The sequence below is a fragment of the Anolis sagrei genome, chromosome 12, assembly GCF_037176765.1.
Source record: "Anolis sagrei isolate rAnoSag1 chromosome 12, rAnoSag1.mat, whole genome shotgun sequence".
Taxonomy (NCBI): domain Eukaryota; kingdom Metazoa; phylum Chordata; class Lepidosauria; order Squamata; family Dactyloidae; genus Anolis; species Anolis sagrei.
This window is the reverse complement of record NC_090032.1, coordinates 15,347,513-15,375,409: the sequence shown is the minus strand read 5'-3', so window position 1 is coordinate 15,375,409 and position 27,897 is coordinate 15,347,513. Positions and strand designations below refer to the sequence as shown.

Here is a 27,897-nt window from a genome sequence, read left to right as displayed (position 1 = left end):
ATTCAGGAACAAGGAATCGGGTTCCTGTAACACCCGTTGGCTGGGTTTTGTCCAGATTCTAGACATGCCACCCAGAAATATGCTATGTTTCCTCGTTTTGAAAAATATTATTAGTCTTTTGCAGCCAAACCAACAGGATCGTAGCTAACGCCAACCCTGCGACTAACAGGTTTGTGGTGACATAAGCTTCTGTGGACGGCAGCCCACTTCATCAGATGCATGTCAGTCGGCAGATATTTACATACAATGTTTGAGATGGGAGGACATAATTAGTGGGATTAAAGGGAAAGGAAATGTAAAAAGTGCAGACATTTATCATATTCTTGATCAGAAAAATTATGTGAGTGGGAGAAGAGACATCCGAGAAGAGATGAGCCGCTTGGCACGTACGTTTTGAGGAAAAGTCAAATAGCTGAACGACAATTAAAGTAGATGGTTTCCTCATTATGAAATATTTATTGTACATCTATGAATGAATTAGAACGTGCTTTTCGTCCTCCAATTACTGCCATTCGTGCTTTCTTTCCTCAATACCTTGCCCTGAGAATCGGATGTCAAATGCTCCCCGGGGCACGGATGGTATTTCCATGGAGCTCTAGCTCTTGCCATCAATGAAAAAGACATTGAGATCTCATTCGAATACCACTGGAAGTAAAATGGTAATACAATCGTCATTAGATATAGGTTTCCTCCTTCCTGTTTGCTGAGAGATAGTGGCGGATCAATATTTATCGTATCAGAAGTGAAACGAGGGTTATTTTATTATTATTATTATTATTATTGACACAAAAGCACAGTATGTCACAGCAAATGAGATCTCTCTACTTGATTTCGTATCACAAAATCACGAACCCTTCCCAAGCGTCTAGGACTGTGTGATGTATTTTCAAAGTATGCTCGCAGATCCAAATCAGGTGGCCTTTTGCAGTTGACAGATCGTGGTTTTGTCGATGTTTATTGTTCCCAAATGCCGTCTGAGATCTTTTGGCACGGCACCCAGTGCACCAGTGACCACTGGGACCACCTGTACTGGTTGATGCCAGAGCCTTTGTAGTTCGATTTTGAGGATTATTATTATTATTATTATTATTATTATTATTATTATTATTATATGGTACGGGATACCGGGAGTTATAAGCCATATATATGAAGGGCAACCAATTGCCAATCCTTAATCTAATTGATGAAACCACTCAGTGCTGTGGCTTGAGGATAGGAAATGGCAAAAGGGGGGGGGGGGGATGCTGGGAAAATATATATTTTCCCCCAAAGCAAACCTTAATTGATGCCAAGTTCAAGCATCTGAATGCTGATGTAATGTCGTGGCAAAGGGCCACAGAAGATTGAATGCGGTGCATGGTTTTCCTTAATTGTAAATAGCAGTTGCTGCGGGAGTGTCGCCGTCTTCCCACCAGATTAATACAGTATCTCTCTCTTGCTCTGTATATACAGACAGTCCCCAAGTTAAGAACAGGAGGGGTTTGTTCTTAAGTTGCAATGGGTGTTCATTAAAGATTTCCCCTTGGCACCGTGCCAGAATTTAGGGGTTTTGGCCAGGAGGCAGAGACCAATCAGACTCATGCTAGAAGGCATGATCATCAAGTTTGCAGACGACACCAAATTGGGAGGGATAGCCAATACTCCAGAGGACAGGAGCAGAATTCAAAACGATCTTGACAGATTAGAGAGATGGGCCAAAACTAACAAAATGAAGTTCAACAGTGACAAATGCAAGATACTCCACTTTGGCAGGAAAAATGAAATGCAAAGATACAGAATGGGGGACAATGCCTGGCTCGGGAGCAGTACGTGTGAAAAAGATCTTGGAGTCCTCGTGGACAACAAGTTAAACATGAGCCAGGAATGTGATGTGGCGGCAAAAAAAGCCAATGGGATTTTGGCCTGCATCAATAGGAGCATAGTGTCTAGATCTAAGGAAGTCATGCTACCCCTCTATTCTGCTTTGGTTAGACCACATCTGGAATATTGTGTCCAATTCTGGGCACCACAATTCAAGAGAGATATTGACAAGCTGGAATGTGTCCAGAGGAGGGCGACTAAAATGATCAAGGGTCTGGAGAACAAGCCCTATGAGGAGCGGCTTAGGGAACTGGGCATGTTTAGCCTGAAGAAGAGAAGGCTGAGAGGAGATATGATAGCCATGTATAAATATGTGAGAGGAAGCCACAGGGAGGAGGGAGCAAGCTTGTTTTCTGCTTCCTTGGAGACTAGGACGCGGAACAATGGCTTCAAACTACAAGAGAGGAGATTCCATCTGAACATTAGGAAGAACTTCCTGACTGTGAGAGCCGTTCAGCAGTGGAACTCTCTGCCCCGGAGTGTGGTGGAGGCTCCTTCTTTGGAAGCTTTTAAGCAGAGGCTGGATGGCCATTTGTCAGGGGTGATTTGAATGCAATATTCCTGCTACTTGGCAGGGGGTTGGACTGGATGGCCCATGAGGTCTCCTCCAACTCTTTGATTCTATGATTCTATGATTCATCAAAGAATTCGTTACCCTGGCGAGACAGAGAGAAGCACCCAATCCCTGATTTTCCCCAATAAAGGTTAGAACCGCCCCAACAATCCTGACATTCAGGAAACAGGTGAAGTCGTGGTTATGGAGGCAGGCTTTTGAAGAATGAGACAATGATCTGGATGGAAGACGGTGTATATTCGGTTTTAGTATGACGACTGACCACTGTAGTTTTAAATATATGTGCTTTTTAAATGTTTTATTGTAATGTGTATTTTGATATTTATATATATATATTTGATATTTTTATATATATTATATTTGATATTGTAATGTGTATTTTGATATTTTATTGTAATTGTGTATTTTGATATTTCCAACCATAAAAACCATGTTTTTATGGTTGGAAACCGGGCCGAGTCCCTCAAAAGAGGTGAGAAGCTCGGTATATAAAACTTTGAAATAAATAAAATAAATAAATTCTCTGGAAGGCCGATCCCCGGACTTGATAAGCCTAAGGACATTAAAACTCCATAATCCACTCCAGAATGCATTGTCTCCCTTCATCCCGCCTCCCTCCCTTCTGATTCGCTGGAGCGTCAAGGCAGCAGGAGCCCTGTGATTGGTCCTGATGCATGGGGGACGGCCAAGCCTCCTCCCAGCTGTTTGTGCGTCAGCCAATCCCCTTCGAGCTGGGCAGGAGGGGGGAATATTATGAAATAATTACGAAATAATTACGAAATAATTACGAAATAAATTGAAAAAATTGTTTCGAATCTAATTTACTCCACACACTATTCCTGCATGGCTCAATATTGGATCGTAGGCTAATTTAAATACAAAATACTTACAAAATAATTACGAAATAATTACAAAATAATTACAAAATAATTACGAAATATATTGGAAAAATTGTTTTGAATCTAATTTACTCCACACACTATTCCTGCATGGCTCAATATTGGATCGTAAGCTAATTTAAATACGAATTAATAACGAATTACGAAATTAACGAACGAAACCGCCCAAGCCGACTAAGGACATTAAAACTCCATAATCCACTCCAGAATGCATTGTCTCCCTTCATCCCGCCTCCCTCCCTTCTGATTCGCTGGAGCGTCAAGGCAGCAGGAGCCCTGTGATTGGTCCTGATGCATGGGGGACGGCCAAGCCTCCTCCCAGCTGTTTGTGCGTCAGCCAATCCCCTTCGAGCTGGGCAGGAGGGGGGAGTGGGAATTTTGAAACTCACAACTCTGTATTTTCTATAAAAATGGCCTTTACTTCTGAAACCGCATGCTCTACTTGGCGAATGATTGCCGCTCTGCATCCTTTTCACTTCCACTTGGTGAGACCTTTTATTGGGAAAAATCAGGGATTGGGTGCTTCTCTCTGTCTCGCCAGGGTAACAAACTCTTTAAGGAGTCTGATTGGTCTCTGCCTCCTGGCAAAGACTCCTAAATTCCTGCTCTATAACAAAAAGATGGGAGAAGTGTGTGTCCCTGGGTAGCACCCATGGAGAGAAGGACTCAGAACTGGGCCAAGTTTCATTGCTCTCCGTCCACAGGAAGTGGGTCAAGGGAACTCTTTCATGAACGCCCCTCGTATGTAAGTTGTAATAGGGACATTTTAAAGTGTGGATAATAGCCTAGGGAAGGGTGAACACCCCTAGGCTTGGGTAACAACGGAAAAATTTGTTTCTAAACTCGTTTCGTTTTTACGGGTCCATCGCGTTTCGTTTTTTTTAATAATTCCGAAATTTTCCTTTTAAAAATTTCGAAATATACTAAATTTTGTATAATTACGAATCGATTCGTTAATGGCGGACGCGATTGTGCAATATGCTAAAAATACCTCCAAATGGGACAGGGGGAACTTCTGAAGCTTCCCTCTCCCTCTGTTGTTGACTGTTGGTGTGATAAAACAAACAACTATAAAACTTGCACCAGACATGCCAAAATAATTACAAAATAATTACGAAATAATTACGAAATAATTACAAAATAATTACGAAATAATTACGAAATAAATTGGAAAAAATGGTTTCGAATCTAATTTACTCCACACACTATTCCTGCATGGCTCAATATTGGATCGTAAGCTAATTTAAATACAAAATAATTACAAAATAATTACGAAATAATTACAAAATAATTACGAAATAAATTGAAAAAATTGTTTCGAATCTAATTTACTCCACACACTATTCCTGCATGGCTCAATATTGGATCGTAAGCTAATTTAAATACAAAATAATTACAAAATAATTACGAAATAATTACAAAATAATTACGAAATAAATTGAAAAAATTGTTTCGAATCTAATTTACTCCACACACTATTCCTGCATGGCTCAATATTGGATCGCACCAGACATGCGACTAGAATGATAAAAGGTCTGGAGAACAAGCCCTATGAGGAGCGGCTTAACGAGCTGGGCATGTTTAGCCTGAAGAAGAGAAGGCTGAGAGGGGATATGATAGCCATGTATAAATACGTGAGAGGAAGCCACAGGGAGGAGGGAGCAAGCTTATTTTCTGCTTCCTTGGAGACTAGGACGCGGAACAATGGCTTCAAACTACAAGAGAGGAGATTCCATCTGAACATGAGGAAGAACTTCCTGACTGTGAGAGCCGTTCAGCAGTTTGATTATGCCCAGGGGTGCTCTTGAGGCGCTCTTGGGGGAAAATAAACCTTGACATATGCGAATTGTTTTTACTGGGATGTATAGTTCACCTACAATCAGAGAGCATTCTGAACTCCACCAATGATGGAATTGAACCAAATATGGCACACAGAACTCCCACGACGAAAAGAAAATATATATCAGTGATTGGTTTTGGGGGGGGGGGGGGAAACACTGTTTGCTTACCATTGAAAATTACCTAGGGCCGCCTCTGGCCGTTCAGCAGTGGAACTCTCTGCCCCGGAGCGTGGTGGAGTCTCCTTCTTTGGAAGCTTTTAAGCAGAGGCTGGATGGCCATCTGTCAGGGGTGATTTGAATGCAATATTCCTGCTTCTTGGCAGAATGGGGTTGGACTGGATGGCCCATGAGGTCTCTTCCAACTCTTTGATTCTATGATTCTATTCTATGATTCTATGGGAAAATAATAACGAAATAATTACGAAATAATTTCAAAATAATTACGAAATAAATTGAAAAAATTGTTTCGAATCTAATTTACTCCTCACACTATTCCTGCATGGCTCAATATTGGATCGTAAGCTCATTTAAATACGAATTAATAACGAATTACGAAATTAACGAACGAAACCACCCAAGGCTACTGTGTATATGTATTAATTAATCTCTTCTGTGTAAAACAAGCTGTTGGGGCCGACTCCCTGTGGTCAAGAAATGGCCGTTGCCTCGGTGGCTCTTATCAACTCCCCTCGGAGAACAGAGGATAAAATATTGTTTTATGGATTGGGAGATGTACTGAGAATGAGCTAATAATGGACCCTCCTGATCAATGCTTCTCTCTAATGGACTTAGGAGTGGACAGCAAATCACCCGTCCCCTTTGGGCCACTGACCACAGGCCAAGCTTAGCCGCTCCTGTGTTGCACATTTGTCGTTGTTATACGCCTTTGATTCAATTCCAACCCGTGGCAATCCGAACATTCAGTTTTTCTCTGCAAGGTTGTTTGTCATTGCCTTCCTCTTTAGCTGCGAATATGGCGTAGTCCCTTTCTCAGGAGGCTTTTAAGCAGAGGTTAGATGGCCATCTGTTGGGAGGGCTTTGATGGTGTCTTCCTGCCTGGCAGAGCAGGGTTGAACTGGATGGCCTTTGGGGTCTCTTCCAATTCTTGGATTCTCTGCTCCGTTCATCAAAATTAGTAAAAAAGTAAATGAACAAACGAATCATAATAATAAGGCTTTGGGGACAAGTGAATGTTAGTGTTTATTGTTAGAACTCAATCCTAGAGTTGGAAGAGACATCATGGGCCATCCAATCCAACCCCATTCTGCCAAGAAGCTGGAAAATCACATTCAAAACACCCTCAACAGATGGCCATCCAGCCTCTGTTTGAAAGCTTCCAAAGAAGGAGCCTCCGCCACAATCTGTGGCAGAGAGTTCCATTGCTGAACGGCTCTCACAGTCAGGATCATAGAATCAAAGAGTTGGAAGAGACCTCATGGGCCATCCAGTCCAACCCCATACTGCCAAGAAGCAGGAAAATTGCATTCAAAGCACCCCTGACAGATGGCCATCCAGCCTCTGTTTAAAAGCTTCCAAAGAAGGAGCCTCTACCACACTCCGGGGCAGGGAGTTCCACTGCTGAACAGCTTTCACGGTCAAGAAGTTCTTCCTGATGTTCAGATGGAATCTCCTTTCTTGTAGTTTGAAGCCATTGGTCCTAGTCTCCAGGGCAGCAGAAAACAAGCTCCCTTCCTATGACTTCCCCTCACATATTGATACATGGCTATCATGTCTCCTCTCAGCCTTCTCTTCTTCAGGCTAAACATGCCCAGTTCTTTAAGCCGCTCCTCATAGGGATTGTTCTCCAGACTCTTGATCATTTTAGTCGCCCTCATCTGTTGCTAGTACTTACTTAATTCATTTACTTACTTAAACTCATACGACTGTCCTCCAAGATTGGTGTCCTGGCGGTGGGTCCGTAGGTGACTGTGGAGTCCTATTCTTGATCTGCATCTTCTCCCGCTGTGAGGGCATCGGTTTCCAGGTTGAAGGCGGTCCCGGTCGGGGTTGGCTTGGCACGCCTTCCTCTTGGCATGTTTCTCTCTTTCGCCCTCCATTCGTACCTCTTCAAATTCTACATCACTGCTAGTCACACCTGACCTCCAGCTGGAGCGCTCAAGGGCCAGGGCTTGCCAGTTCTCGGTGTCTATGACAGAGTTTTTATGTGAGCCCATCTTTCAATCTCTTTTCCTGCCCACCAACATTCCGTTTTCTGTTCTTGAGTTTGGAGTAGAGCAACTGCTTCGAGAGATGGTGGTCGGGCATCCGGACAACGTGGCCAGTCCAGCCGAGTTGATGGTGGAGGACCATCGTTTCAATGCTGGTGGTTTTTGCTTCTTCCAGCACGCTGACGTTTGTCCGCTTGTCTTCCCAAGAGATTTGCAGGATTTTCCGGAGGCAGCGCTGATGGAATTGTTCCAGGAGTTGCATGTGACGTCTGTAGACAGTCCACGTCTCACAGGCATAGAGCAGGGTTGGGAGGACTTTATAAACAACCACCTTGGTATCCCTACAGATGTCCAGGTCCTCAAACACTCTCTGCTTCATTCGGAAAAATGCTGCACTCGCAGAACTCAGGCGATGTTGTATTTCAGTGTCAATGTTGACATCTGTAGACAGTCCACGTCTCGCAGGCATTTTGCAGGATTGGGAGGACAATAGCTTTATAAACAAACCCCTTGGTCTCCCTACGGATGTCCCGGTCCTCAAACACTCTCTGCTTCATTCGGAAAAATGCTGCACTCGCAGAACTCAGGTGGTGTTGTATTTCAGTGTCAATGTTGACATCTGTAGACAGTCCACATCTCGCAAGCATATAGCAGGGTTGGGAGGACAACAGCTTTATAAACAAGCCCCTTGGTCTCCCTACGGATGTCCCGGTCCTCAAACACTCTCTGCTTCATTCGGAAAAATGCTGCACTCGCAGAACTCAGGTGGTGTTGTATTTCAGTGTCAATGTTGACATCTGTAGACAGTCCACATCTCGCAAGCGTATAGCAGGGTTGGGAGGACAACAGCTTTATAAACAAGCCCCTTGGTCTCCCTACGGATGTCCCGGTCCTCAAACACTCTCTGCTTCATTTGGAAAAATGCTGCACTCGCAGAGCTCAGGCGGTGTTGTATTTTGGTGTCAATGTTAACTTTGGTGGAGAGGTGGCTGCCAAGGGAGCGGAAATGGTTCACATTTTCTAATGTTACACCATTAAGCTGTATCTCTGGCATTGGAGAGAGAATGGCTGGTGACTGCTGGAAGAGCACTTTGGTTTTCTCGATGATTGCATCGAGAAAATGTTAATGATTGCATTAACAATGTGAGTTTTATTAAATATTCCTCTCTTTTTTTTCGTAGTGGACGGGTGCATCCATCGAGCTGCCGGGCCTTTGCTGAAAGAGGAGTGCCGGGCCTTGAATGGCTGTGAGACTGGCAAGGCCAAGATCAGCTGTGGGTACCGTCTGCCGGCCAAATGTAAGTTCTAGCCCATCATGGGCACACACCAACGTTGATGGAGCATGGATTTGAAATGCAGAGTTGGGTCACTTCATATCCTAGAGCAGCGGTTCTCAACCTGGGGGTCGCGACTCCCAGAGGGGTCGTTTGGCAATTCTCGAGGGGTCGCAGCCCTACCTCCTCAGATCCCGCCTCCTTGTGCAGGCCCCATGTATTGAAGTCGAACTAGACTTTAGGGGGGTCAACTCCAAGGAGAGATGACCCTTAGTTCCCACCAAAGAGGGAACGCTACCTTGGCAAGCCTTCAGAGAAGCCTGATTCCAGCAATTTTATTTAATATTAATAATTGAAATGAGACTCTTGCCAAAGCGAAGAAGGGGCATCGAGGTTTAATGAGCGATTCAGCTGAGATCGGATGCATTGTAGGGATCGTTCCACCACAAACATACCAATACAGAGTTTACAGGCATTTTTATAGGCAAAGCTCAGAATGGGAGGTGAGGGGATTAAGAAAGGTTTTCCTGTCCCAAATCTGATAAGGAGTGTCCTTGATGGGTCTTGGAAAAAGGAACAGAAGAAGACGCAGGTTCGCAGCTTGGGTGTGATCCTGGACTCTTCGCTAAGCTTGGAACCCCAAGTCTCGGCAGTGTCCAGGGGAGCATTTGCACAATTAAAACTTGTGCGCCAGTTGCGCCCGTATCTTGGGAAGTCTGACTTGGCCACGGTAGTCCATGCTCTGGTTACATCCCGGATTGATTACTGCAACGCGCTCTACGTGGGGTTGCCCTTGAAGACTGCCCGGAAGCTTCAGATGGTCCAGCGCTCGGCAGCCAGGTTGCTAACAGGAGCGGCACTCAGGGAGCATACCACTCCTCTGTTGAGCCAGCTCCACTGGCTGCCAATTTGCTACCGAGCACAATTCAAGGTGCTGGCTTTAGCCTATAAAGCCCTAAACGGTTCTGGCCCCACTTACCTCTCCGAACGCATCTCCACCTATGAACCGGCTAGGACATTAAGATCGTCTGGGGAGGCCCTGCTCTCGGTCCCGCCTGCGTCACAGGCGCGCTTGGCGGGGACGAGAGACAGGGCCTTCTCAGTGGTGGCCCCTCGGCTATGGAATGCCTTGCCGGCAGACATCAGACAGGCACCTTCGTTGCTGGCGTTTCGGAAAAAGGTTAAGACCTGGCTTTATGAACAGCATTTGGTTGAACAGTGCGTTTGGTTGAACAGTGCAATCAATCAAGGAAGATGGTAAATGGAACATAGGAATGGCACAAGGATTATGAGAACGGATCTGATTTCACTGAGGCGTTATGTTGTGTGTGTTGACTGTCCTGTTCTGTTTTGTTAACTGTTGTGGGTTGATGTTGTTGATCCTGTTTGTCGCACTTGTTGCGTTTTAATTGCACTAACACTGTTAATAATTTGTACCATGTAAACCGCATAGAGTCGCCTGTCTGGCTGAAATATGCGGTATAAAAATAAAGCAAATAAATAAATAAATAAATAACAAACAGAGCCAGGACGAGGGGACCCCGGGGGTCGTCCTTGTCCCTTTGTAATTCAGTCAAAGTGTCCAAAGAAACTTCCCTGCCCGCCAGACAAACTCAGAGAGCAGGCAGAGGAAACCCCAACTTGTTATTGTCCATGCAAACGTTGAATGATTAGACCAGTTTCAAGGGAGGCGGTGGTTCGTCGTCGTCCCCTCCCCCCTCAGGCAGTGAGCAATCTCTGGTCCCCTTTTTCTTGGGCAAAGAGCAAAGGAAAAGGCAAAGGGGCAAGCAATATTTCATACATACACAATCAATATTGAAATGCAAAGATACAGAATGGGGGACAATGCCTGGCTCGAGAGCAGTACGTGTGAAAAAGATCTTGGAGTCCTCGTGGACAACAAGTTAAACATGAGCCAACAATGTGATGTGTCGGCAAAAAAAGCCAATGGGATTTTGGCCTGCATCAATAGGAGCATAGTGTCTAGATCTAAGGAAGTAATGCTCCCCATGCTCTATTCTACCTTGGTTAGACCACAACTGGAATATTGTGTCCAATTCTGGGCACCACAATTCAAGAGAGATATTGACAAGCTGGAATGTGTCCAGAGGAGGGCGACTAAAATGATCAAGGGTCTGGAGAACAAGTCCTATGAGGAGCGGCTTAGGGAACTGGGCATGTTTAGCCTGAAGAAGAGAAGTCTGAGAGGAGATATGATAGCCATGTATAAATATGTGAGAGGAAGCCACAGGGAGGAGGGAGCAAGCTTGTTTTCTGCTTCCTTGGAGACTAGGACGCAATGGAACAATGGCTTCAAACTACAAGAGAGGAGATTCCATCTGAACATTAGGAAGAACTTCCTGACTGTGAGAGCCGTTCAGCAGTGGAACTCTCTGCCCCGGAGTGTGGTGGAGGCTCCTTCTTTGGAAGCTTTTAAGCAGAGGCTGGATGGCCATCTGTCAGGGGTGATTTGAATGCAATATTCCTGCTTCTTGGCAGGGGGTTGGACTGGATGGCCCATGAGGTCTCTTCCAGCTCTTTGATTCTATGATTCTATGATTCTATGACCCATCCTCTGTTTGGATGTCAACCAGCATGTCAACGTCTTAAATCAAGAAATAGCTTCCTAAGATCTGGGCCAGGCTAAACATGCCCAGCTCCTTAAGCCACACCTCATAGGGCTTGTTCTCCAGACCCTTGATCATTTGAGTCGGACACATCCCAGCTTAGAGTCAATATCTCTCTTCAATTGTGGTGCCCAGAATCTGGACCAAACTTGGCACGAATACTCAATATGTGCAAATGTCTGCGCTGGTGAATTTTGGGGAACATAGACCTTGATATTTGGGAGTTGTAGTTGCTGGGATTTATAGTTCACCTACAATCGAAGAGCCCTCTGAACCCCACCAATGATAGAACTGGGCCAAACTTCCCAAGCAGAACCCCTATGGCCAAGAGAAAATGCTGTGTTTTCTTATGGTTTTTGGCAATCTCTCTGACACCCCCTGGCAACCCCTCCAGTGGTCCCGACCCCCATAGAATCATAGCGTTGGAAAAGACCTCATGGGCCATCCAGTCCAACCCCCTGCTAAGAAGCAGGAATATTGCATTCAAAGCATCCCTGACAGATGGCCATCCAGCCTCTGTTTAAAAGCTTCCAAAGAAGGAGCCTTCATCATTCTCCGGGGCAGAGAGTTCCACTGCTGAACGGCTCTCACAGTCAGGAAGTTCTTCCTAATGTTCAGATGGAATCTCCTTAAACACTGTTCTAATCCGAACTCATTGGTTGGCGCCCTACTCTCAGTAGCAGAAAGGCAAGTCAGGATCCCATTGCGCCTGGCATCATTCATGCATGGTAAGGACACTGTTCAGCATGGCCCTATACATTAGCTCTGCCCACATCCCCTGTTGAACAAGAAGCGAGGGTCGGCGAGCAGAGAGATTCCTTTAACTCACTTTTATTTGTCCTCAAAATTGCTATTGATCACAGCATGCTTGATCTCTGCTCAGTCATTTCTTTCCCCCTCTCATGATAAGGAATGATGTCAGCTGGAACTGAAATGCTTTCCGGGGTGAGGAAAAGGCACTGGGTGATGAGATAGATAGATGATGGATAGAGGGATAGATCTATATAAATAAAAATGTAATGTTTGTTTGTGGTATTCACAGAACTCAAAAACCCCTGGATGAATTGGCACCAAATTTGGACACGATACACCCAACAACCCAGTGTATGTTCTCCATTCAAAAAAAACCCTCGAAAACATAAAGCAGAAAGGACTTCCGAACTGCATGTCCACAAAGGAGAAACTGCATGTCTACAAAGAGACCCATGGCCATGCCCCCTCCTCCTCGCGGGGAAACAGCCGGCCATTAAAGCTTGAGGAGCCAGGTGCACATAGATGCCCCCCCCCCCACACACACACAAGCGAGAGTGGGCACCATGGGAGTGGAGAAAGAGGCTTGCCGCATGGAGCCCCTTCTCTTTCCCTGCTCTGCCAGGAGGGCGGTCTCCTCCTCCTCCTCCACCTTTCCCTGTTGGAAGAGGCCGGCGGGTGGGGGGCGGACTTTCTGTAGACCCTTCTTTCTTTTTTAACTCTTTCCTTTCTGTCTGACCTGCTCGCCTGTCCCCGGCAACACGAGCACACATTTAACACACACACACAGAGGAGGTAGCTGCCTCTGCCACACTCCACCCGAAAGGACACCCTTCCCTTCTTTCCTCCCTCCCTTTCTTTCCTTTTCTTCCATCCTTCCCCTTCCTTTCCCTTCCTCCTTCTCCTTCCTTTCCTTCTTTCCCTCCTTCCCTTCCTTCCTGTCCCTCCTTTCTTCTTCCTTTCCTTCTTTTCCTTCCTTTCCTCCCTCCCTTTCCTCCTTCTTTCCCTTTCTTCATTTCCTTCCCTCCCTCCTTTCTTCACCCCCTCCTTCCTTCCCTTCCTTCTCCTTCCTTCCTTCCCTTCCTTCCTTCCTTCCTTCCTTCCATCCTTCCTTCCTTCTTCCTTTCCTTTTTTCTATGTAAGCTATAAATACAAAATTTTATATATTGTTATTTAGATTACTATATAATATGTATGTATATATATATATATATATATATATATATATAATGACTATATAATACAAATTAAATGGAAGGGACAGTCAAGAAATAATGAGGGAAAGAGGGGAGGAATGAAGGAGAGAAAGGGGGAAGGAAGGAAGGAAGGAAGATACAGAAGCAAGGAAGGAGAGAAGGAAATAAAAAAGTGAAAGGAAAAAGAGGGAAAGAAGGAGAGAAGGAATGAAAGGGAAGGAAGGAAGGAGAGAAGGAAGGAGAGAAAGAAGGAAGGAAGGAAGGAAGGAAGGAAGGAAGGAGAGAAGGAAGGGGGGAGGAAAAGAAGAAAGGAAAGAAAGAAAGATAGAGAAGCAAGGAAGGAGAGAAGGAAATGAAAAAGTGAAAGGAAAAAGAGGGAAAGAAGGAGAGAAGGAACAAAAGACAGGGAACGAAGGAAGGAAGGAAGGAAGGAAGGAGAGAAGGAAGGAGAGAAGGAAGGAGAGAAAGAGGGAGGGGAGGAAAGAAGAAAGGAAAGAAAGAAAGATAGAGAAGCAAGGAGAGAAGGAAATGAAAAAGTGAAAGGAAAAAGAGAGGGAAAGAAGGAGAGAAGGAACAAAAGAGGAGGGAAGGAAGGAGAGAAGGAAGGAAGGAAGGAAGGAAGGAAGGAAGGAAGGAAGGAAGGAAGGAGAGGGAAGGAGGAAGGGAAAGAAGAAAGGAAGGAAAGAAAGATAGAGAAGCAAGGAAGGAGAGAAGGAAATGAAAAAGTGAAAGGAAAAAGAGAGGTAAAGAAGGAGAGAAGGAACAAAGACAGGGAAGGAAGGAAGGAGAGAAGGAAGGAAGGAGGGAAAGAAGAAAGGAAAGAAAGAAAGAGAAGCAAGGAAGGAGAGAAGGATATGAAAAAGTGAAAGGAAAAAGAGAGGGAAAGAAGGAGAGAAGGAATAAAAGACAGGGAGGGAAGGAAGGAGAGAAGGAAGGAAGGAAGGAAGGAAGGAGAGAAGGAAGGAGGGAGGGAGGGAAAGAAGAAAGGAAAGAAAGAAAGATAGAGAAGCAAGGAAGGAGAGAAGGAAAGGAAAAAGTGAAAGGAAAAAGAGAGGGAAAGAAGGAGAGAAGCAACAAAAGACAGGGAAGGAAGGAAGGAAGGAAGGAAGGAAGGAAGGAAGGAAGGAAGGAAGGAAGGAAGGAAGGAGAGAAGGAAGGAGGGAGGGAAAGAAGAAAGGAAAGAAAGAAAGATAGAGAAGCAAGGAAGGAGAGAAGGAAATGAAAAAGTGAAAGGAAAAAGAGAGGGAAAGAAGGAAAGAAGGAGAAAAGGAACAAAAGACAGGGAACGAAGGAAGGAAGGAAGGAAGGAAGGAAGGAAGGAAGGAAGGAAGGAAGGAAGGAGAGAAGGAAGGAGAGAAAGAGGGAGGGAGGGAGGGAAAGAAAGGAAAGAAAGAAAGAAAGAAAGAGAAGCAAGGAAGGAGAAAAGGAAATGAAAAAGTGAAAGGAAAAAGAGAGGGAAAGAAGGAGAGAAGGAACAAAAGAAAGGGAAAGAAGGAAGGAAGGAAGGAAGGAAGGAAGGAAGGAAGGAAGGAAGGAAGGAAGGAGAGAAGGAAGGATGCAACCAAAGAGCAAAGAAGGAGGGAAAGAAACAGGTAGAGATGGAAGAAAGAAGAGAAATAGGAAGGGAAAGAAATAGGGGAAGGGAAGGAAGGGAAGAAAGAGGGGGGGGAGTTTGGCCACAGCAACACGCGGCGGGTACAGCTAGTATCAGATATTTACATTATGATTCATAATAGTATCAGTTATGAAGTAGCAATGAAAATATGGTTGGGGGTTACCACAACATGAGGAACTGGATTTCGGGGTCACGGCATTAGAAAGGTTGAGAACCAGTGTCCTAGAAGGACACCCATTCCACATTGGCGCCTGTCTGTGGTTTCACAGATTCGCAAGAAATCCAGGGAGCCGGCAATCTTCTCGGGCTCTTGAAACATTTTACAATTGGCATTCTCTCTGCTCAAAAGCAGCCCTCCTTAATAAAAAATAATTAAGGCAAATGAGGCAATGGCAGATTAATCAAAGTCCCGCAAATACAGCTCTTAGCTCATCAAGGGCTAAGTGAGCAAACAGAGAACGGCTTACTTCACGAGAGACATGGGGAGGTCTAAATGAATATATAGCGGGATGGGTGAAAGGCACACTGCGACTGGATTTGCTTCCTGTTTGCGTGGATTCTCAAATGCTGTAATAATTCACATTTTCTGGGTACGACAAAGGAGCTTTGTCACACATATATTCACAATGTCTCCATGGCATCATAGCCCTTTTTGCGGCTGTTTTTTCCCCTTCTATCCATTTTTCCTTCCTTCCACTCATCCTCATGTTACCTGACATCACAGAGGGACACTTCACCTAGTAGCAGCCAACCCAGTGACATCAGAGAGGGCCACTTCTCTAAGCAACAGCCTTTGTGGTACAGACAGACATACTTTGACTCTATCTCTACCTATATATCTATCTAAAGGTAAAGGTAAAGGTAGTCCCCTGACATTAAGTTCAGTCATGTCTGACTCTGGGGTGTGGTGCTCATCTCCATTTCTAAGCCGAAGAGCCAGCGTTGTCCATAGACACCTCCAAGGTCATGTGGCCGGCATGACTGCATGGAGCGCCATTACCTTCCCGCCGGAGTGGTACCTATTGATCTACTCATCTTCAATAAATCTATCTACAAGATAGGGAGAGAGAGAGCGTCAAAGTATGTCTGTCTATCTATCTATCAGTCTATCTATCTACTAGATAGAGTCAAAGTATGTATATCTCTCCATTAGTCTGTCTGTCTGTCTGTTTAGTAGACAAATAGAGTCAAAGCATGTCTATTTATCCATCAGTCCGTCCATCCGTCCATCCATCCATCCATCCATCTATCTATCTATCTATCTATCTATCTATCTATCTATCTATCTGTCATGTCTATTTATCCATCAGTCCGTCCGTCTATCTATCTATCTATCTATCTATCTATCTATCTATCTATCTATTAGATAGAGGCAAAGTATATCCATCTGAACATGAGGAAGAACTTCCTGACTGTGAGAGCCGTTCAGCAGTGGAACTCTCTGCCCCAGAGTGTGGTGGAGGCTCCTTCTATGGAAGCTTTTAAACAGAGACTGGATGGCCATCTGTCAGGGGTGATTTGAATGCAATATTCCTGCTTCTTGGCAGAATGGGGTTGGACTGGATGGCCCAGGAGGTCTCTTCCAACTCTAGGATTCTATGATTCTATGATCTGTCATAGAATAGACAGACTGACTGACTGACTGACTGACACTGACTGATGGGTAGATAGACATACTTTGACTCTATTTAGTAGATGGATGGATGGATAGAGAGAGAGAGAGAGAGATAGACTGACTGATGCATAGATAGACAGACAGACAGACAGACAGACTTGACTATCTAGTAGATAGATAGATAGATAGATGGATGGATGGATGGATGGATGGATGGATGGATGGACGGACGGACGGACGGACAGACAGACAGACAGATAGTCATACTTTGACTCTATTTAGTAGATAGACAGACAGATAGATAGAGATAGATAGACAGACAGACAGACAGACAGACAGTCATACTTTGACTCTATTTAGTAGATAGACAGACAGATAGATAGAGATAGATAGATAGATATAGAGATATAGATATATATATATAGAGAGAGAGAGAGATGATAGAGATATAGATGAGTGTGTCTTTGAGGTGAGAATAGTAATAGTAATATTGACTCGTAGATAGCTTTATCCGTTTTTTTGGGTTGATTTTTCAACTATAATTTCTAGAATTATACACGAGTACCTATAGTAACTCAGAATCATTTGGTTGGTTAATGAGCATCCATGCACTATCTTCTTTTTTGGGCTTTTCCCTGCTGTCTAGAGCATATCTCTGAACTGAGCATACCACCCAAGCTCTGTTTTATACAAGTCCTGAGCTCTCCTTTTGATGGTCCCCTTTGGTCTGCCACCCACCCCTGGCGTTTGGGAGTCTGTGGAGATAGCCTTCTGGCTCCTGGAGAGCCCTCTTTGGCCTCCTCCTGCCCGCTTTTGCCCACAAGGCAGCCATGGCGACTTCTTGAAGCTGCTGCCGGAGGAGGAAACGGCGGGCGCCTGCCCTGAATGCTAAGTACCTGCTTAGGATGTGACTCGCATGCATGCCACATTTTTCGAAGGGAGAAGAGCACCGATGCGCTCTTCCGGAGATCAGAATTCCTGGCACGGGCGCGAGGCCAAGAGATGCTCCCTAGGGCACAAAGTTCATGCGCCTCCAGAGGGAGGAGTGAGCTTTCTGACATTCATATACACTTCATATTCAGGACCTGGGAGTCATTGAGCGTGGTGCGCATGTGTCAGTTTCTCTGAGGCTCCCCAGGATGCATTTCTGGGCCCATTTCTACACAGATCAAGACCAAACTTGGCACACAGAACCCCCATAACCCACTCAACATCCTGCTGCAGTTTGGAGGAGGGCGGACCATGGATGATGGGACCCTCATCCAATGACTGATCAAGACCAAACTTGGCACACAGAGCTTCCATGACCCACTCTACATCCTGCTGCAGTTTGGAGGAGGGCGGACCATGGATGATGGGACCCTCATCCAATGACTGATCAAGACCAAACTTGGCACACAGAGCCCCCATGACCCACTCTACATCCTGCTGCAGTTTGGAGGAGGGCGGACCATGGATGATGGGACTTGCAGTACCTTCACTCACTACTGAAACCACTGTGACCCTCATCGAATGACTGATCAAGACCAAACTTGGCACACAGAGCCCCCATGACCCACTCTACATCCTTCTGCAGTTTGGAGGAGAGTGGACCATGGAGGATGGGACTTGCAGTACCTTCATTCACTTCCTGAAAACAATGCGACCCTCATCCAATGGCCAATAAAGACCAAACTTGGCACACAGAGCCCCCATGACCCACTCTACATCCTGCTGCAGTTTGGAGGAGGGCGGACCATGGATGATGGGACTTGCAGTACCTTCACTCACTTACTGAAACGACTGCGACCCTCATCCAATGACTGATCAAGACCAAACTTGGCACACAGTGCCCCCATGACCCACTCTACATCCTGCTGCAGTTTGGAGGAGGGCAGACCATGGATGATGGAACTTGCAGTACCTTCACTCACTTCCTGAAAACAATGCGACCCTCATCCAATGACCAATAAAGACCAAACTTGGCACACAGAGCCCCCATGACCCACTCTACATCCTGCTGCAGTTTGGAGGAGGGCGGACCATGGAGGATGGGACTTGCAGTACCTTTACTCACTTACTGAAACCACTGCGACCCTCATCCAATGACTGATCAAGACCAAACTTGGCACACAGAGCTTCCATGACCCACTCTACATCCTTCTACAGTTTGAAGGAGGATGAACCATGGACCAGGATGGACCATGGATGATGGGACTTGCAGTAACTTCACTCACTTATTGAAACTACTGCGCCCCTCATCCAATGACTGATCAGCACCAGCTTCTGCCAGCCTAGCAGAAGCTGGTGCTGATACCTAGGGACCGCTCCAGCAGGAAATAACGGTGCTCCATGCAGTCATGCTGGCCACATTACTTTGGAGGTGTCTACGGACAACGCCGGCTCTTCAGCTTAGCAATGGAGATGAAGACACACACACACCCCTAGAAATGGACATGACTGGACTTAATGTCAGGGGAAAACCTTTACCTTTACTTTTACCTGGAGGGCTTTGATTGTGTTCTCCCACATGGCAGGGGGTTGGACTGGACTGCCATTGTGGTCTTTTCCGTCTCCTTGATTCTGTACTCAGTCTACCTGTTTCCATATTAATGCACATTTTTGTGCGCAGTTGCAATGTGGAAGTCAAGGTAGGCAGCTTGGATGGACTTCCCGCCTTCATCCTGCACAGAGAGACCAGCCAGGGAAGTGTTGCCCATTGCCATTCAGCAGATCTCTCTCTCCAGACTGAGTACCGTCTTACTCCTAAGAGCAGCGTGGTTTGCCAAACAGCAGGGGAGGCTTTTCACAGTGCAGAGCGAACAGCATGATCCTGGCTCCGTCTGCACTTAAGAGCTGCTCCTAAAAGGCTCAGCAGTAGCAGCGGCCACTCTTTCAAATACAGGTTGAGTGTCTCCCTCATTGGAAATGCATGGATTTCAAGTTTTTCAAACTTATTTATTTATTGTGTCAGAAGTGAATTGAGAACACAATTATAATGTATAAAAAACCACAGCCAAAGTCATCCAGTCTCAGCCATGGCTTGAGGTTCTGGGTTGTAGCCTGCCACTTTTGGACTCTGGCTTGCTGAGGTGTTCCTGCAAGTATCTCTGTATTTATTATTTATTTATTTATTATTTACGACATATATATGCCACCCTCATCACCCCGAAGGGGACTCAGAGCGGCTTACGAAATATATATATACAATATATTATATTATTAGCATGGCACAATATCAGTATTATATATTACTATATTGTACTATACTATTATGTGGTAATATTATTAGTAATATTATATTAATATAAATATATATAATTATATTATCATATTATTATTATATTGTAGCCTGCCACTTTTGGACTCTGGCTTGCTGAGGTGTTCCTGCAAGTATCTCTGTATTTATTTATTATTATTTATTTATTATTTACGACATTTATATGCCGCCCTCATCACCCTGAAGGGGACTCAGAGCGGCTTACGAAATATATATACATACAATATATTATATTATTAGCATAGTACAATATCAGTATTATATATTACTATTTTGTACTATACTATTATGTGGTAATATTATTAGTAATATTACATGTAATATAAAATATATAATTATATTATATTATTATTACATTGTATTACATTACAATATTATAAATATTATATTATATTATATTATATTATATTATATTATTAGCATAGCACAGGAGACAAGATGGAACTGTCCTCTGGCCACCCCCCCCCCCCCCCCCCCACCTTCACTCTGGCCCAGATCTTAGGAAACTATTTCTTGATTTAAGATGTTGACATGCTGGTTGACATCCAAACAGAGGATGGGTCATAGAATCATAGAATCAAAGAGTTGGAAGAGACCTCATGGGCCATCCAGTCCAACCCCCTGCCAAGAAGCAGGAATATTGCATTCAAATCACCCCTGACAAATGGCCATCCAGCCTCTGCTTAAAAGCTTCCAAAGAAGGAGCCTCCACCACACTCCGGGGCAGAGAGTTCCACTGCTGAACGGCTCTCACAGTCAGGAAGTTCTTCCTCATGTTCAGATGGAATCTCCTCTCTTGTAGTTTGAAGCCATTGTTCCATTGCGTCCTAGTCTCCAAGGAAGCAGAAAACAAGCTTGCTCCCTCCTCCCTGTGGCTTCCTCTCACATATTTATACATGGCTATCATATCTCCTCTCAGACTTCTCTTCTTCAGGCTAAACATGCCCAGTTCCCTAAGCCGCTCGTCATAGGACTTGTTCTCCAGACCCTTGATCATTTTAGTCGCCCTCCTCTGGACACATTCCAGCTTGTCAATATCTCTCTTGAATTGTGGTGCCCAGAATTGGACACAATATTCCAGTTGTGGTCTAACCAAGGTAGAATAGAGCATGGGGAGCATGACTTCCCTAGATCTAGACACTATGCTCCTATTGATGCAGGCCAAAATCCCATTGGCTTTTTTTGACGCCACATCACATTGTTGGTCGGAGATGTCACTGTGTTGGTCCTTTCATTGCTGGCTTCTACTTGCTGATGGATGTCAGCAGGTGGAATACTGGCTAAACAGTATAATTTCTCCAGTGGTGTAGGGCACAAACACCCAGTGATAATGTGGCATGCCTCATTAAGAGCCACATCTACTGTTTTAACGTGGTGAGATGTGTTCCACACTGGGCATGTGTACTCAGCAGCAGAGTAGCAGCGCACAAGGGCAGATGTCTTCACTGTGTCTGGTTGTGATCCCTAGGTTGTGCCAGTCAGCTTTTGTATGATATTATTTCCAGCACCCAGTTTTGCTTGATAGTTCTGGTAAATCAGAGCATGATCCAGAGCGAGTAATTTTAAAGATGTTGAGGTGGGAACATCTGACTTGCGTGACAAACAAAGAGTTGGACGTCCTGTAACAGCAACCACCGAGTTTCACAAGCGAAAGGTTGACAGATTGATTCAGGAAGATCGTCGTATCACCCAGAGAGAAATTTCAAGCATAATCGGCATTTCACAAGAACATGTGGGTCATGCTTTGCTTGGCTATTGGAAGATCTGTGCACGATGGGTACCCAGGATGAGAAAACTGTGAGACACTGGTTGTGGAAACAGAGTCGACTTTTTCCGTGACGGCTTCAGAAAACCTGTTCATCATTGGCCGAAATGTATCCAATTGTCTGGTGATTAGGTGGAAAAGTGAATAGTGGTAGTTAAAGAGCACGTTCTAAGGATTATTTCTGTGTTTGATTTATTAAAATATTCCCATCCAAACCCGAGTAACGAAGGTGGAGGCATTACTTTTCATTCAACCCTCGTAGATGGATTTTGAATTTGACAGTTCATTAGTATAGGTAATCATACGGAAACCTTGACAAGATAATGTTTAGTAATGGCATCGCTTCTGTGCGTTAGCAACCAAGAATCTCTGAGTGCTCGAGGGATGTAGAAAACATCTTCGCCAACCCCAATTGGCAATTGACTCTGCTGCCTGTGGCCCAAAGGAGGTAGCTTTCCCTGGCTTTTGCCAACGCAAAGAAGGTTGCTTCTGTTCTTAAGGCACCCTCCGAGTCCCTTGCTGATGCGCAAGGCCAGTGGCGCCAACCTGGGCATTCCAGGGATGCCATTTATCACACTGATATTATAGACTCAGACGGCCAATGCAAAGCGTTATTGATTGGCCTGTCATGGGAGAAGGACGGCGGCGTCAATGCGCGCTGCAGGATGCCAGCTCCTCCGTCTTCCCATAAATCACCTCCATGGAGTCGATGTACATTTCCCCCACCCCGACAGAGAAACCACCTCCTTAATGGCCCATGCCAGGTCCCGCTAAATCATTCGGCCGAGGGGCAGGGACGGAGTGACGTCCAGGATCGACAGCTGGGCGAGAAAAATCGGACACAGAGCAGCCATAATGGCCAGCTTGGCGACAGTAAATCACCCCGACATGGAGAGCAGCCCCATTCTAAGTAGTGCCTTAAGACAGTGGTACTCCACCTTCCTAATGCCGCGATCCCTTAATACAGTTCCTCATGCCGTGGTGACACCATACCATAACATTATTTTTGTTGCTACTTCACAACTGTAATTTTGCTACTGTTATGAATTGTCATGTAAATATAGAATCACAGAATCATAGAGTTGGAAGAGACCTCATGGGCCTTCCAGTCCAACCCCATTCTGCCAAGAAGCAGAAATATTGCATTACTGCAAATAACAAAATATTATAGTTACTAGCTATCCCCTGCCACGCGTTGCTGTGGCCCAGTCCTGTGAGCTGGAACATAAAGTAATGAGAAAGTGGGTTGTTGTAGGTTTTTTCAGGCTATATGCCGTGTTGTAGAGGCATTCTCTCCTGACGTTTTGCCTGCATCTATGGCAAGCATCCTCAGAGGTAGTGAGGTCTGTTGGAACTAAGAAAATGGGTTTATATATCTGTGGAATGACCAGGGTGGGACAAAGAACTCTTGCGCCCGTACCTTGGGAAGTCTGATCTGGCCATGGTGGTCCACGCTCTTGTTACATCCTGAATAGACTACTGCAACGCTCTCTACGTGGGGTTGCCCTTGAGGACTGTTCGGAAACTTCAACTAGTCCAGCGAGCGGCAGCCAGACTGCTCACCAGAGCGACATACAGGGAGCATACCACCCCCTGTGCTGTGCCAGCTCCACTGGCTGCCAGTTCAGTTCCGAGCACAATTCAAGGTGCTGGTTTTGACCTACAAAACCCTGTACGGTTCCGGTCCAGCGTATCAGTCCGAACGTATCTCCCTCTACGTCCCACCCCGGAGTCCGAGATCATCTGGGGAGGCCCTGCTCTCGACCCCACCACTGTCACAAGTGAGGCTGGTGGGGACGAGGAGCAGGGCTTTCTCAGTGGTGGCCCCCCACCTGTGGAACTCACTCCCGGGGGAAATCAGGGCATCATCATCCCTCCTCTCCTTCAGGAGGAAGGTGAAGACGTGGTTATGGGACCAGGCCTTTGGGCAATCTGGCAATTAAATAAGACAATCAGGCGAGTAAGACCAACAGGATTGACGAAGTGGAACAGAAACTAGAATTATGAGTTAGCGAACGCTGACCATGTAGGAGGAGGAATTGGGTTTGTATTGGTTTTATTGATTTTATTGGTATAATGCATGAATTGTTGTAATTTTGTGTTTGATTGTTCTGTGATGCAGGCATCAAATTGTGCCTTTGCTTTTGTAAGCTGCCCTGAGTCCCCTTCGGGGTGAGAAGGGCGGGGTAAAAGAACCCGAAATAAATAAATAAATAAATTGTCTGTTGGAGCTAGGTGTGAATGTTTCAACTGACCACCTTAGAATCATAGAGTTGGAAGAGACCTCATGGGCCATCCAGTCCAACTGTTGATATGTGTATTTGTAATGTATACATTGAGGTAATTTAGATACTTTCACATAACCACAATCAGTGGATTTTGGTCTCCACAGTCCATCCAGTCCAACCCCATTCTGCCAAGAAGCAGGAATATTGCATTCAAATCACCCCTGACAGATGGCCATCCAGCCCCTGTTTAAAAGCTTCCAAAGAAGGAGCCTCCACCACACTCCGGGGCAGAGAGTTCCACTGCTGAACGGCTCTCACAGTCAGGAAGTTCTTCCTCATGTTCAGATGGAATCTCCTCTCTTGTAGTTTGAAGCCATTGCTCCATTGCGTCCGAGTCTCCAGGGCAGCAGAAAACAAGCTTGCCCCCTCCTCCCTAGGACTTCCTCTCACATATTTATACATGGCTATCATGTCTCCTCTCAGCCTTCTCTTCTTCAGGCTAAACATGCCCAACTCCTTAAGCTGCTCCTCATAGGGCTTGATCTCCAGACCCTTGATCATTTTAGTCACACTCCTCCGGACTAAAATGATCAAGGTACTGGAGAACAAGCCCTATGAGGAGCGGCTTAAGGAGCTGGGCATGTTTAGCCTGAAGAAGAGAAGGCTGAGAGGAGATATGATCCAGAGATATATGTAAATATCATAGCATAGAGCAGTGTTTCTCAACCTGGGGGTCGGGACCCCCGAGGAGGTCACGAGGGGGTGTCAGAGGGGTCACTAAAGACCATCAGAAAACACAGTATTTTCTCAGTTCTTGTGGGTTTTTTCGGGCTGTATGGCCATGTTCTAGAGGCATTTCTCCTGACGTTTCGCCTGCATCTATGGCAAGCATCCTCAGAGGTGAGGATGCTTGCCATAGATGCAGGCGAAACGTCAGGAGAAATGCCTCTAGAACATGGCCATACAGCCCGAAAAAACCCACAAGAACTGAGTGATTCCAGCCATGAAAGCCTTCGACAATACACAGTATTTTCTGTGGGTCATGGTGATTCCATGTGGGAAGTTTGGGCCAATTCTAAAGTTGGTGGAGTTCAGAATGTTTTTGATTGTAGTGAACTACAAATCTCAGCAACTACAACTCCCAAATGTCGAGGTCTATTTTTCCCAGACTCCACCAGTGTTCACATTTGGGCATATTGAGTATTCGTGCCAAGTTTGGTCTAGATCCATCATTGTTTGAATCCACAGTGATGTAGGTGAACTACAACTCCCAAACTCAAAGTCAATGCCCATCAAACCCTTCCAATATTTTCTGTTGGGCATAGGAGTTCTGTGTGCCAAATTTGGTTCAATTCCGTCATTGGTGGAGTTCAGAATGCTCTTTGATTATAGGTGAACTATAAATCCCAGCAACTACAACTCCCAAATTACAAAATCAATCCCCCCCAACCCCACTAGCATTCACATTTGGGCATATTGGGTATTTGTGCCCAGTTTAGTCCAGTGAACGAAAATACATCCTGCATTTTGGATATTTACGTTATGATTTATAACAGTACTAAAATGACAGGTATCAAGTAGCAACGAAAACAATATTATGGTTGGGGGTCACCACAACATATGGAATTGCATTAAGGGGTCACGGCATTAGCAAGGTTGAGAAACACTGGCATGGAGCATCGTTTCTCAACCTTCCTAATGTTGTGACCCCTTAATACAGTTCCTCGTGTTGTTGTGACCCCCAACCATAACATTATTTTCGTTGCTACTTCATAGCTGTTACGAATCGTCAAGTAAAGATCTGATATGCAGAATGTATTTTCATTCCCTGGACCAAATTTGGCACAAATACCCGATGCACCCAAATTTGAATACTGGTTCAGGTTGGGTTAGGGTATTGATTTTGTCATTTGGGAATTGTAGTTGCAGGGATTTATAGTTCACCTACAATCGAAAGGCATTCTGAACTCTACCAATGATGGAATTGAACCAAACTTGGCACACAGAACTCCCATCACCAACAGAAAATATTGGAAGGGTTTGCTGGGCATTGACGTTGAGTTTTGGAGTTGTAGTTCATCTACATCCAGAGAGCACTGTGGAGTCAAACAATGATAGGTCTGGACCAAATTTGGCACAAATATTCAATATGCCATAATGTGAACACCAGTGGAGTTTGGGGAAAATAGACCTTGACATTTGGGAGTTGTAGTTACTGGGATTTATAGTTCACCTACAATCAAAAGAGCATTCTGAACTCCACCAATGATGGAATTGAACCAAACTTGGTACACAGAACTTCCATCACCAACAGAAAATATTGGAAGGGTTTGCTGGGCATTGACCTTGGGTTTTAGAGTTGTAGTTCATCTACATCCAGAGAGCACTGTGGAATCAAACAATGATAGGTCTGGACCAAATTTGGCACAAATACTCAATCTGCCCTTATGTGAACACCAGTGGAGTTTGGGGAAATAGACCTTGACATTTGAGAGTTGTAGTTACTGGGATTTATAGTTCACCTACAATCGACAGGCATTCTGAACTCTACCAACAATGGAATTGAACCAAACTTGGCACAAAGAACTCTAATGACCAACAGAAAATATTGGAAGGGTTTGCTGGGTATTGACCTTGAGTTTGGGAGTTGTAGTTCACCTACCTCCAGAGTGCACTGTGGAATCAAATAATGATAGGTCTTGACCAAATTTGGCACAAATACTCAATATGCCATAATGTGAATACCAGTGGAGTTTGGGGAAAATAGACCTTGACATTTGGGAGTTGTAGTTACTGAGATTTATAGGCAATTTTCAACGGTAAGCAAACAGTATTTTGGCGCTCCCCCCCCCCCCCCCAACCAAACACTGATATATATTTTCTGTTCGTCGTGGGAGTTCTGTGTGCCATATTTGGTTCAGTTCCATCATTGGTGGAGTTCAGAATGCTCTTTGATTGTAGGTGAACTATACATCCCAGTAACTACAACTCACATATGTCAAGGTCTATTTTCCCCCAAGAGCACCTCAAGAGCACCCCTGGGCAAAATCAATTATGCTGCGAATGCTTACTTTGCGTATGGGTTGAGCCGCCCGAGTTCTGAACTCCACTGATGATGGAATTGAACCAAACTTGGTACACAGAAATCCCATGACCAACAGAAAATACTGGAAGGGTTTGGTGGGCATTGACCTTGAGTTTGGGAGTTGTCGTTCACCTGCCTCCAGAGTGCACTGTGGAATCAAACAATGATAGGTCTGGACCGAACTTGGCACGAAAACTCAATATGCCCAAATGTGAACACTGGTGGAGTTTGAGGAATATAGACCTTGACATTTGGGAGTTGTAGTTACTGGGATGTATCGTTCATAGAATCGAAGAGTTGGAAGAGACCTCATGGGCCATCCAGTCCAACCCCTGCCAAGAAGCAGGAATATTGCATTCAAAGCACCCCTGACAGATGGCCATCCAGCCTCTGTTTCAAAGCTTCCAAAGAAGGAGCCTCCAGCACACTCTGCAGCAGAGAGTTCCACTGCTGAACGGCTCTCACAGTCAGGAAGTTCTTCCTCCTGTTCAGGTGGAATCTCCTTTCTTGTAGTTCTTGTAGATTGTAGTTCACCTACAATCAAAGAGCAGTTTGAACCCCACCAATGATAGAATTTGGCCCAACTTCCCACACAGAACCCCCATGACCAACAAAAAATATTGTGTTTTTGGATGGTCTTTGGTGATCCCTCTGACACCCCCTCGCAACTTCCCCCCCCCCCCAGGTTGAGAAACGCTGCCTTGAGATGTGTTGACCTCCAGTACAGGTGTTGGTGTTCCTCGAAATAAGTTACTTTTTCTTGCTCTGTGTGTCTCTTCTTGTAGGCAGCATCTTCGCTCCTTCGTAAATAAGACTTGGACCAGTGTTTTCAAAACAATCATGCTTAGTACGTTGTGTCAGGCCTTTGACAGTAGTGGTGTGTGTAGACAGACAAATCTGTCTGGAAATCCGTCTCGCGCATCCAGTTCCTGAAGCCTTGGAAAGGCTTTTTGCAAGGCAAAAATGAGCATTTTCATCTCCTCTCGGGGCCATTCCGTCTCTTAATGCCCTTATCTTTTGGCTTGTTGAATCCCGAACAAATCAGACCTTTGCTTTGAGGGCTCGTTCTGTTTTTACATGACCAATATACCGTACTTATCAATGTGTTGTCAAAGGCTTTCATGGCCAGAATCATTGGGTT

General features: G+C 45.1%; 1 protein-coding gene across 2 annotated transcripts in view; it reads left to right on the top strand.

The window, feature by feature from the left end:
* Positions 1 to 27,897, top strand: part of MACROD1 (mono-ADP ribosylhydrolase 1) — a 618,427-nt gene that overhangs the window by 570,300 nt on the left and 20,230 nt on the right. For both annotated transcript variants that reach the window (XM_060758436.2, XM_060758438.2), the window contains exon 5: positions 8,524 to 8,640. In XM_060758436.2, coding sequence (XP_060614419.2) covers positions 8,524 to 8,640 — 117 coding nt within the window. The remainder of the gene's footprint in view (positions 1 to 8,523; positions 8,641 to 27,897) is intronic.